This window comes from Humulus lupulus, chromosome 5 (genome assembly GCF_963169125.1).
Source record: "Humulus lupulus chromosome 5, drHumLupu1.1, whole genome shotgun sequence".
NCBI classification, from domain to species: Eukaryota; Viridiplantae; Streptophyta; class Magnoliopsida; order Rosales; family Cannabaceae; genus Humulus; species Humulus lupulus.
This window is the reverse complement of record NC_084797.1, coordinates 189,982,602-189,995,421: the sequence shown is the minus strand read 5'-3', so window position 1 is coordinate 189,995,421 and position 12,820 is coordinate 189,982,602. Positions and strand designations below refer to the sequence as shown.

Sequence of the window (12,820 nt, the reverse complement as noted above, 5' to 3'; positions counted from 1 at the left end):
TGGTTTGTAATTGTTTGGAATTTGTATGGAATTGTATAATGTTGACAGTTTATGCTATCAATTGTATATCTATCGCAATGTATCAATTTTATATCTATGTTCTTAGTTCAATTTTATATCTATGGAAATGTATCATGTTATATTTATGTTCTTCGTTCAATTTTATATGTTAATATCTTTATTGGTATACTTTTGTTATAAGTAGATGTTAGATATATCTATGCTTAGAAAAATGGATGCTCTGCAGCAATCAACATCAATTCCAGGAAAAAAACATCAATGGACTTCAATTGAGGATTCAAAGTTGGTTTAGTGTTTGTTGGAGTTGGTAAATAGTGGAAAATGGAAAGCAGTAATGGGACTTTCAAAACTAGCTATTTATAGCAGTTAGAAAAATGGATATGTGAGAAAATTCCTCATGTGGATTGAAAGCATAACCCTACCATGATTCTCGTATCAAGATACAAAAGAAGCAATTTCATGCAATTTTTGAAATGTTGGGACCTTCATCAAGTGGTTTTAGTTGGAATAAGGAAGTAAAGTGTGTTGTTGCTGAAAAAAGTGTGTTTGATGAGTGGATTAAGGTAAGTGTCACCTTATTGTTGAATTTAATTTAGAACTTGATCACATATTAAGTCTCTCTATGATTTTTAACTATTACAGAGCCATCCAAATGCAAAGGCCATAAGGAATAAAGGATTTCCTCATTATGAAGACTTGGTTACTGTATTTGGGAAGGATCGTACAAATGGGCAAGGATCTATGGGATTTTCTGAAATAATTGACGAGATTAATAAAGAGGTAGACAATGATAAAAATTCTAGGTTTGATCATTTATCTCCAATAGATGATCTTATTGGTAATGCAACCAATAGTCACACAAGCACGGTGACAATTTCAGCACAGTCAAGTAACAAAACTAGAAAGAAATCTAGGAATGAAGATCCATTGGTCGAGGTAATGACTGACTCAGTGAAAAAATTTGGTGACATACAAGTTGTTGCAAGTGATAGTATTCGAAGAATTTCTCATTGTTTCCAGTTTAAGACAGAAGGTGCTACTAGAAGGATGAAAGTGTTTGATGAACTGAAAAAAAAATATTGATGGGCTAACAAATGAACAACAAGTCAAAGCTGAAAAACTTCTTGTCCAAAACCAAGCATACATAGATTTTTTTTTTCTTCACATTGGATGATGAATTCAAGTTAGAATTCATTCTTGGGCTCTTTGAATAAGGTGAGATCTAATATTTGATAATATTTTAGAAAACAGTATTGGTGATGACTTTAGGAAATGTATGTCCTTCATTTTTGGATGAAATTTTTGGCAAGATAATATGTCATCTTTCAAATGAAACTTTTGGCAAGATAATATGCCACCTTTTGGTTGAAACTTTTTGCAAGATAATATGCCGCATCTTAGATGAAACTTTTGCCAATATAATATTTCATCTTTTGGATTAAACTTTTTGTAATATAGTATGTCATCTTTGGATCATGTTTTGAGAACTTATGTTTGTAATTTCACTCATTGGAATGAAACTTTGACCAATATATTTTGAAAATATGCTATTATGTTATATTTTTTTAAAAAATTCTTGTCTCTTATACATTATTCTTAATAGTATTAATGTTAATTATGATAAGTAATTGTGCTTTATTTATTATTATTAATAATATATTTTCTTATTGATTTATACATGCAACATTGATAATAAAAATAGTTACAATTTTTTTTAATATTTGGAAAAAAAAATAAAGAAAAAATTGAATTCTTTGTATTTTACAAAGTTTTTTAATTATTCCAAAAAAAAAATCACATTCCATTCCTATGTAAAACCAAACAAGGGAATATCAATATTCCTTGGAATCATAATAATATTCAGAAGGAAATCAAATAGAGTAATGTTGCTTTCCTATGGTTTAATATCCCGTTCTTCAATTTTCAATGAATCTTGAGCCTAATCCCGTCAAGTCAAACCAATGTACCATATGCCCCTAAGAGGTTACTGATAAGGCCACAAAGGACACATATAACAAAATAAGCAGCCTCACCTTCTCACAAAAATCATGAGCATCTAGGAAGCACCATTCAAGTTTATCGTAGGCCTTTATTATATCCAACTAAATTTCCTAAAAAGTAACCCCGCCTTGTTTCTTCTTCAAATTGTGCATAAGCTTTTGAGCTCAAATGGAACTCTCATTGATCCATTGCCCAAGAGCAAAGGCTAATTGAAACAAAGAAATGAGACTACAAAGTAATTGCCAAAGCTAAGAAGCTATAATCCTATAATCAATTTTGTTTGAGACATTATGCAAGCTTATCACCTGATATTCTTTGAACTTTTAGCATCCCCCTCTTAGGTATCAAAACAATAAAATTCCAATTTATACTTTTAACAAATTTCTTTGTGGAAATGAAATGTTGAACGTAAGCCACCAAAACACTTCCTACAATATCCTAATGGTGTTTATACAACTTGACTGGAAATCCATCTGAACTAGGAAATTTCAACGCTCGTATAGTCTAGAAAACCCTTTTTAACAAAAAGAAGCATTGCACTCATTCGACATGGAAGGGTGAATCAAATAAATAAATAAAAAATTGTTAATCATAAGGAGGACAAGAGGACTCCTCTTTAAAATGGATAGTGAAATAATTACCAATGTCATGTCGAGAATGAATCCAATTTGACCCTCATCCAAAAAAACTAGGATCAAATTTAGAAGATGATAAATTGTTTTCAAGGCATGGAAAAAACAAGAATTTTTGTCCCATTTAGTCAACTATAACTCACTTGATTTTTTACTCCAAATAAGCTCTTGTCTTTAAGAAACCTCCTCAATTTCAAGAACAATGGTGGCTTTTCTCTCCATATTTGCTAAAGGCAAGGTAGATCGAACCTCACAAAGAAAAATTATCAAGCAATTTGAGTTTTTCCCCACAAAAGGAAAAAACTTGCTTATTCCAACTTGTTGAGCTATCTTAGTTTTATGAAACTTGAACACCAGGAAAAATCTTATAGCCCCAACCACCACCTAGTCCCAAACCTTAGTTATAACGTCATGGGAACTAGCATCTCTAAACCAAGGATTCAAAAAACGAAAAGAAAAAGCCCATACCTCCTCCTCAAGAAACAAATCTAAAGCAATGGGTGTTGGGTTTTACGCCCTTATAAAACTATATTTCTTATGTAATTCATTCATCATCAATAAAGTAGTAAAAATTATTTTGTTCAATCAAATTGCATTGTTTACATCTTGTATTACATGATTAACTATTATTACTAAAAATGTTTATAAAATTCCAAACATATGTATAGTTACAATTATAGTGACTCGGTCACAGTGGATTATAATTGTAATTATATGTTCAAAAGCATTTTGTCCTGAGATTAAATCAGTACACTGGATCTTTACTGATTGGGTAATCTACGATAAGATCTACTTACACATCTGGTGTGATGTCATTTCCAGGACATTGACCAAGTAGATAAGATCAGATGTATTTTGTTACATTAGACTGGACCGACAATGATTATTGACAAGATAAGTAAGTATCGTTATTATCTAATCTAATCTAATCATATCACAACATTGACCATAGGTCAATTCAATCTTAATTCTGAGTGATTAATATTCTGCTAATTGTATTACTCAAGTCTTTTAATTTGTTCGTTACCAGCTTACCCTACGAATTAGCTCATACTTACATATTGGAGATTTGGTAGTATAATTGAGTGGGAGTATTTATCATAGATATAAAATGTGTAGCTTCTTTTTAAGAAGTAAAACGATGATTTCCTTATAACTTGGTTCAAGTGTTCAATGATAGAGTACTCATTTCTGTAATTAAATTTACGAAAATATCTTTTACAAGGAAATTAGTGGGAGTTAAGGATAAAATACCAATGAGGGGTAAAATGGTAATTTGCACCCGTCTCATTAGTAGACCATCTATAGAGGATTGAATGACGGTTATGGTTATAACAATGGATAACGTATTTATATTTGGTGTAAAACGCTCTATGAATTCAAGAGTGCAATTCTGAGTCTATAGTGGAGTCGCGGGGAATTAATAATGTAGTGAGATTATTTATTATAAATAAACTCACGCTAACTTATTGGAGCTTGAGTTCATGGATATATAGTCCCCATGTCATCTCTTATCAAAAAGAACCTAGTACTCGTGAATAATTAATTTAATTATTAATTATAAAAATATCATATTGACTAGTTCAATGGAAATAAATAATGTTAAATTATTTATTGATATTTTGTGAGAAAAGAAATAGAAGAAACTTTGAGGATTTTATTGCAAAGTCTCAAAAATAGAGTATTATAGCTAATTGGGACAATTTTGTTGATATTTATAAATTGGTATTAATATTAATAAAATAAATTAAATAAAGGTCAAAATTATAATTGGTTAATTTTGACAATTATTTAATTAATTATAATTATTAAATAATTAAATTAAAATGGAAAACTAAAACTTATTTTATGTCCTAGCTAATTGCCTATAAATACTAGTGTTATAGAATTCATTAGGTTAGATAAATTTGACAAGGTAAAAATTCACTACTGATATTCTATACCTAACCGCCCACTCTCTCTTAGTTTTCTCTCTAGGAAGTCTCTTCTCATGTGTTGAGACTTGCCCACACAAACACTAGGTTGTTTTAGAGAAAGACTTGGAAGACTGTGGTCTTGTTTCAAAGCGGTTTGGATTCTTTGCAATACCTAGCATTCAACAAGGACAAATGGTTAGGGAATCCAAAGGGTGTAATCACTCTTCCCCTACGCATCTCGTAAGTACTATAATGGTTATATTATTGTATTTACGCATCTCTATAATATTCACATGCTTGTATGATTTTATGCTTTCTAGTATGAGTATGTTTTGAATATACATTTATAGGAAGCATGCATATAGACTTATATAAATGAGATCCTACAATGGGAGCATGATCAGAATCTCTAATGGGAAAATCTTTCACATCTACTAGAGCAAAAATGACCACCTAAGTAAATTCACATAAAGCTCGATCAAGTTTCTCTTTGATTAAGTCCTCTAGTTGGTGGTCATTCGACCACATGAAGAACACATCCACACATTTGAAATTAATGGCCTTGATATCAAGGATAAAGTCAGAAAGGACAGAAGTGTCATAATGAGAAATCACCCTTCCTCCCACCTTCTTATTAGCTTCAAGAAAAAGCAATTAAAATCCTCCGTACAAACCCAAAGGCCCTAGTAAAAATTAACTCGAGCAAAGAGATCTTTCCAAAATTAGGTCGATCAATATGAGCAAGAGGCCCATAAATAGAAAGGCAATACCATTACAGCAAATAGGCAAAGGCAAGAAATTTAACAAGAATAAAATATTTAAAAGTAAAAATTGTTGGTATTAAATATGAAAATCATAACACGCATCGAAATTGATCTTTTAAGAAAAATATTAATACCGGTCATGATCATACATATATAGATATATTAAATCAAACACAATAGATTAGAGATTACATCTTGTAGCCTATCAAGAGTCCATGAATCTTTTTGTATAAATCAACGATCTTCCTATCCTTATTTTGAAAGCTCACACCTTGATCTTCCAGACCAATCCTCAAACAAACAAGGACGTATGTGGATACATAGGATTCAAGAGGTTGATTCAGAACTCTCTAGATGTCTTCAACATATGAGATCTAAAGAGGTTTCATAAGAGAGATGATGTTGTGAATAGATTTTCAGGTTTAGAAAATTCTATCGTTTTGTTTTTCTAAGAGAGAGTCTGACATTCAAACTACTTTGATTGATTAAAAATCTTATATCTGAAAGTATCGCTCTTTCACTTTTATACAGATAATTAATCTTTTTTTTTATTTAAAAATTAAATTGATTAGTTATAACCTGTTTAATATAAATCATATTTAAAAATAATAATTAAATAAACAAATAAATTTGAAATTCAAAATTCAAAATCTCAAGGATAGAAAATATCCATGTGTGGCGCCACTCACTGTACAATACAGTGAGTGGCATGAGCCACATTAAGGATTTCTCTAATTTTTTCATTTTTTGTTTCATTAATATTTAAGTCAATATATTTATCCTAAAATAAATATCAGTTAATTCAAAATTGACTTTATCTTAAAATACCAGATTTAAATAAATAAATATCTTATTATAAATAAGATAATTGTTAATCTCTCTATATATTAATCTAAACATGATTAATATTTATTTTAACATATAGTTTTTCAAAATAAAAACTATATAGTTAAATAATTAATTAATTCATAATCAATCAATTGTCTTAACTACCACATAATTATTTCCTTGCCTTGAAAGATTAACTCTTTTGCAATTAAGTCATTCTCTCTATAAATCATTCTTTTGACACCCTTACACTTGACAGTGTAGGACAGTGGTGATCTAGGACCATGGACTTATAATACGAAGCTCCAATAAACCAGATTATTAATTAAATTCTTTAATCTAATAATTATATTTATTAATTCCATGATTAATCCACTATTAATATGGAATTACACTCTATAAGTATTTATAGAATTATATTTACAGAGTTTTCTCTTGTCGTCCATTGATATAATCAATAAATGTAGTTTTGTCCTCCATTAATTGGTTCGTTAATTAGAGCTGGTCAAGATTACAATTTTACCCTTCTAATTACCTCTTGTTCTATAAGTACCATTAATTCACTAGCGAATAATTAATCTATAATCAAATGATAGATTTGAGCTCAATAACTACTCAATTCTAGAATTAACCCTTAAGGGAATCAATATTCGATCCGTTAGGAAAGTATGGGTTCCATTATTGCGAATCAGGCTCCCAGTCATCTCCAAACAAAAGTTATTAGCTTCATTATACTAAGAAACATGAATGAGTGAATCAAAAGATACAATAAACACAAACCGGAGTTCATGAATACTCAGGATTTAGACTGATCTACAAATGATCATCTATTATGATAACAATTGAATCTTTATGTCAATGGTAAGTTTATAAAGATAATTAATTCTCACTGGTGATGTCATATATAATCTATATTATATACAACACATTTGCTAAGATGTATATCCACATCAGCAATCCGAATCTAGATCACTTGCATCCTGTATGCTTAGTAAATCATACTAGTAACCATTCATTAAAGATTCAATACTTTAATATGTTACTAACTATTTTATTCATTATATATGATCTTAATTCTCTCGTAATAATACAAGATCATATTCTCATGAATGTATAAGGAATTTTCTAAATATTATTATATAATTAATTAAAACAATAATTATAACATTCAAATATAATAAAATTTTGCTTTTATTTAAATCAATAAAATGTCTTTACATGCTTTTAGGACATTAATCCTAACAAAAAACACTTGAATATTGAAACCCCTCTTCTAGGTAAGATAAAGTCCACATAAGTTACTAATCGAGCTCACAATTGTGGCCTCAAAAAAACCACACCTTCTCCAAAGTTGCTCCATTTTCAAATTATATTTTCTAGTTTCCATGAAATAAACAAATAAAAATAGAACATCTGGATCTTCAACCCTTATTAAGGCTTTAAGACTCTTGACTACTTGGGGATTTCCCTTTGACAGTTCCATGATAGAGATTTCATGGCTACTGAGAGGGCATGATGCAACCCGCCTCCTCAGCCTCCCTAAAATATTGAACAAGTCCAAGGACTCCCAAAAGCTCTTGCTCCTCACAATCTTTGCCATTAGAAAATTCATACAGAATATCAACATACTCCGATGCAGAGATGAGCATATTGTTATCATTATCTCCTCACAGTATCTCTTAGTTTCCATAACAACATCAACACCTAGAAGGGAGGACTGATTGCAACCCATGCTCCCCAATAGCCACCTTTTTTATAAGTCTGCATGGGTACTTAGGCCACCTTCAAAGGCCAAGTTTCTTTGGGCCACCTTGCCAACACGTAAATAGGTCTTTGACAGTCTACAAGGGCTTTCGCAACCACAGGTCCTCATTAGCCTGCCTAGCATTAAGGAGCCCAAACAAAATCCTAAGGTCCAAATACTCTTTAAAGATCGTTACCATCTTGGAAAATTTTAAATACTCCAAGACAGTCAGCATGTATGTTGTACTAAATGTAATTGTGATAGAAGAAACGTCGCCATGCACAACATACCCACTTGAAGACAAGGATTGTCCTTATCCAAGGAGATTGAGATAGTGAATGATGGACCTAAACCTTCTAAAATATATGCAGTGAAGAGGGCTAGCATACCTCTCTAGCGACTCACCTCCTCAACTACCTCAATATGAAACTCAATTGCAAGCAGAATCAGTTCTACACTGTGGCGAATACCCATGTTTACTCCTGAAGGAGGAAAAGACCTCTTATCAACAAGTTCCAAAATTTTGAAGCAGCTATCAATACTTGATCTTAGTATAAGCCAAGGACCATATAGAGCCACCATTCTTCCATTGTCTGACATAACCAGTCTCCTCTTAGCATTAAGAAACTGATCTAAATGACAAATGATACCATAATTGTAGTAGAAAATAGATAATCTTTCATACTTAGGCCAAACCTAACAAGGCATAAAGAAACCTTGAAGACCGAAACCCCCTTTCTAGCTAAGATAAAGTCCACATGCGTTACTAATCGAGCTCACAATTGTGGATTCAACAAAAGCACACCTTTTCCAATGTTGTTCCATTTTCAAATTATCTTTTCTAGTTTCCATGAAATAAAGAAAGAAAAATAGAATGTCTAGATCCTCAACCCTTATTAAGGCTTTAATAACCTTGACTACTTGGGGATTTCCTAATCCTTAACAGTTCCACGATAGAGATTTCATGTGGATCGAGAGGGCATGTTGTAACTCGCCTCCTCAGCCTCCCCAAAATTTTGAACAGGTCCAAGTACTCCCAAAAGCTCTTACTCCTCGCAATCTTTGCAATTAGCGAATTCATACAGAATATTATCATACCCCAAAGAAGAAATGAGAATTTTCCTATCATTATCTCCTCTCAATTTCTCTTAGCTTCCATAACAACATCAACACCTAGAAGGGAAGACTGATGGCAACCCATGCTCCCCAATATCCACCTTTTTTATAAGTTCGCATGAGAACTTGGGCCACCTTCTCAAACCAAGTTGCTTTAGCCCACCTTCTTAAGCCAAGTTTCTATAGGCCACCTTGTGAAAAAATAAACATGTCTTTGAGAGTCTATGAGGGCTTTCGTAACCACAGGTCCTCATTAGCCTACCATGCATTTAGGAGCCCAAAAAAAAAAACTTTGGGTCCAAATACCCTTTAAAGATCATTACTAGCTTGGCAAATTTTAAATCCTCCAAGACATTCGACATGTATGTTGTACTAAATGTAGTTGTGATAGAAGAATTGTGTCCACGCATATTCAATGACCCAACTAACTTAAAGATCCCATACCATTAAAACTACTAAACATAACTACTATTTTGGAATACATACATAAAATAATAAAACTTTATTATAAAAATTCAAAATATGTGATCCCATTGTTATTACATAAAATTAAAAAGAAAACAAAACCTTTAATTAAATGTTCAAATACTAAATGCGGAAAATCATAAATACATAATTAAAAAGAATCAAAACATAAACATTATCCTCGTCGTTCCCTTCAGTCCATTCATTTAGTTCTCGCCGAATACACATGCCAAAGTTGCCATGAATCCATCCCGCCTTTCATGCTCATTTTCCTGCACCATCTAAAATAAAAAGGAATGAGCCTAATGCCCAGTAAGGAAAAACTACAAAAACATATCATAAACCATAAAATGTAAAAACATAATTCATAAAACGTATGATGTAAAAATGTAAATCATAAAACATAAGACTACAAATTAATGGTCATTAACTCATTACTGTTGTATGTGATAGAAATCATCTAGATCATCTTGCTACTATTAGAGGTAGGTTTAAACACAAATATAGTATATGATAAACCATCTAGGTCCTCTTGCTACTATTTAGAGGTAGGTTTAAACATAACTATAGTCTACGATAATGATAAAAATCTTGGGATTTGCTTATTTGATATCTAAGCAACCATATTTCCCAAGCGACTACAACATAAAACATATACATACATGCATACATACATACATACATACATACATACATACATACATACATACATACATACATACATACATACATACATACACATAGCATATAATATAATCATAACACATAAAAGCTAACCTATTTTCCTTACCAAAAACCGGGATATTGGAAACAAGAACGGGATTGGAAACTCCTAAAACCAAACTGTAAGATCCATAAGTTTTCTAAAGAAATGAAGATGAAAAGAAAATCTAAACCATCAAGATAAGGACTTACCGAAAACCTTAAGTTTCAAAGGAATCATACACCTAACCAAATGCCATTACAACAAGTTAGGATTTGAAAGAAATTGAAAAGAATAAGAGGAACTATAATGGACTAAACCTAAGGATAAAGAATACCTTAGATAGATTAGAACTTTGATCTACACCTCAATATCAAAATATCACTCTATCTCACTTCCCAAGTTTTGGAAAAGCTTGGATTTGAAAGCTTTTAACCCCACACTACTACAAAAAAAAGGCAATTGTGTAAGTCAAACGTGTCAGTCAACGCAGTTGACTAACATTGTTGACCAAGAATTAACATTTGTGGCAGTTGGGCACTGCCACAAATGCGGGGGCATTTGCGTCAGCACGTACACTGACGGCGTTAAACGAGACCGTTTGCATTAGTGAGCCACTGACAGTAACGGCCTGTTTGCGTCAATGCCCCACTGACGCAAACGGCCCATTAACTGAGGGCTCATTTCTTCCCTGAGAGCAGCCATACCAAACCTATGTTTCAGAAGAAAAAAATAAAAATAAAAACTGAAGAAAACCAGCGGCGCTCCTTTGCGTTTTCCCTCATTTGGGTAAGTTTTTATCTTTCTTTTTTTTTTCAATTTTAATGTAAAGATGATGATATATATATGTTTATGAACCTTATACATAGTTTTTTTTAAAAAAAAATTGTATAGATTTTGAATTTTTGAAGATTATTATTTGAAAACCCATAAACTTTCTTAGTTTTTGGGAGTTTTCTACTTCAAGAACCCACATTGCTCAATTACCACAAGTAAGTGTAATTTTATTAATTTTTATGATTTAAATTTAATTTTTGTGATATTTTTTTTTATAAATTGACTATATTTCGTATTTTTTTAATTTTTGGATAGTTTTACATTAATGATTATGTAATTGTTTTAGGTTTAAACTTTGCATTTTAATATTTTATTTTTTTTATAATTTTTTTATTATAATTTCTTTATTTTTTGTTAACTTTTTCAATTTTTTAAAAATTTAATTTAATTTCGGATTTATTTATGTAAATGAGTATATATATTAATGTATATATTTTGTATAAGTTCTAATTTATTAATTATTTAGTTTTAATATTTTGAGTAAATTTTTGTTTATATTTTGTTAACTTTTTAAATTTTTGGTTTAATTGTTTAAATCTGTATATATTAAATTGTTTGTTTTTTTAAGTTATATTTTATTATTGATTTAGTTATGATATTTATAGTCGATTTTTCTTTATGTAATTTGTTAACTTTTTAAAAAAAATTATTTTATTTCGGGTTTATTTAAATGAGTACATGTAACAAATTATTTGTTTTCTTTAAGAACATTATTGTTTATTTAGTTGCAATATAGCTTTAATATATTTTTCTTTATATTTTGTCAACTTTTTTATTATTTTTTTGTTTATTGTTATATTTGAGTAGGTATTTTGTTGACAACTTTGTTGGTGAGATCAAGCTTTGGAGGATTTTATATAAGAGGTAATATTTTAAACCTTAATGTATAATTAAGATATTGAACTTAGTGGAATGTATGAATTATAAAATAGTGGAGATAGGTTCTGAGACTGTGTGTTGCGGTTATATAAGGTTGTAATTATGCATATTTGGTTGATTAATTGGTTTGTTGTGTTTATGTGATGAATATATGTTTATTTAAATTTTGGGAAATATGATAGAAATAGGGAAAATGTTGCACAATTGTTTTTAAGATTTCGTAATATGAGAATTATGCATATTTGATTGATTTGTTGAATATTTTTAGGTATATCATGTGTTGTATACATGCACGTTTTAAATTTGGAAAATGTGATAGAAATAAGAGAAATGCTGCCCAATTTTTTTTGGACATATTGTTTCCTTTATTTACTTGTCAATTAGGTAATCCACGAACCTAATTGTTAATGTTTGTTTTTTTTTTTTTTTGGTGTGAAGTTTGACAATGGTGTAGTGCACCAAAATTTTTTTTTTAGTTATTAAATTTTTGTGTTTTATTTTATTTAATTGTTAAGTGTTGTGAATTATTTTATTTATTTGTTTGTTTGTTTAAATTAATTGTTAGAATTGTTTAGTAGAATTTTGTGAATTTAATTGTTAAATGTTATTTATTTATTTATTTAAAAAAAATGTGATTAATGGAGTTTTGGTTGAATGCACTAAGGTGCTTGGTAGGTAGTGATGCACCCTATTTATTGAGTGTGTGCATGTGCATGGTTGCATGGTGCACCTGTGTAGAATTTCCTACACAACTTTGTAGTTTCCTTTTATTAGATTAATTTATTGAATTAATAAAAAATAAAATAAAAATAAGGAATGGAAAAGGGGCTAGGACGTGTGGAGTATAGTGGGAAAGGGGAAATTCTTTTCCTATTTTATTTGGGTGAATATTGGTTAAAATGGAAGAGATGTTG

At 30.4% G+C, this 12,820-nt stretch overlaps 1 protein-coding gene across 1 annotated transcript; it reads left to right on the top strand.

Moving 5' to 3' along the window:
• The first annotated feature begins 494 nt into the window (after positions 1–494).
• On the top strand, positions 495–1,104 carry LOC133779787 (uncharacterized protein At2g29880-like). Its single transcript, XM_062219698.1, has 2 exons — positions 495–584; positions 664–1,104. The coding sequence occupies exons 1-2, from the start codon at positions 495–497 to the stop codon at positions 1,102–1,104; spliced, it is 531 nt and encodes a 176-aa protein (XP_062075682.1).
• Positions 1,105–12,820: the final 11,716 nt, after the last annotated feature.

Coding starts and splice junctions, on each gene's coding strand:
- LOC133779787 (XM_062219698.1), top strand. CDS start 495: ATGTTGGGACCTTCATCAAGTGGTTTTAGTTGGAATAAGGAAGTAAAG. Junction 585..663: donor TGTTTGATGAGTGGATTAAG/GTAAGTGTCACC, acceptor TAACTATTACAG/AGCCATCCAAATGCAAAGGC.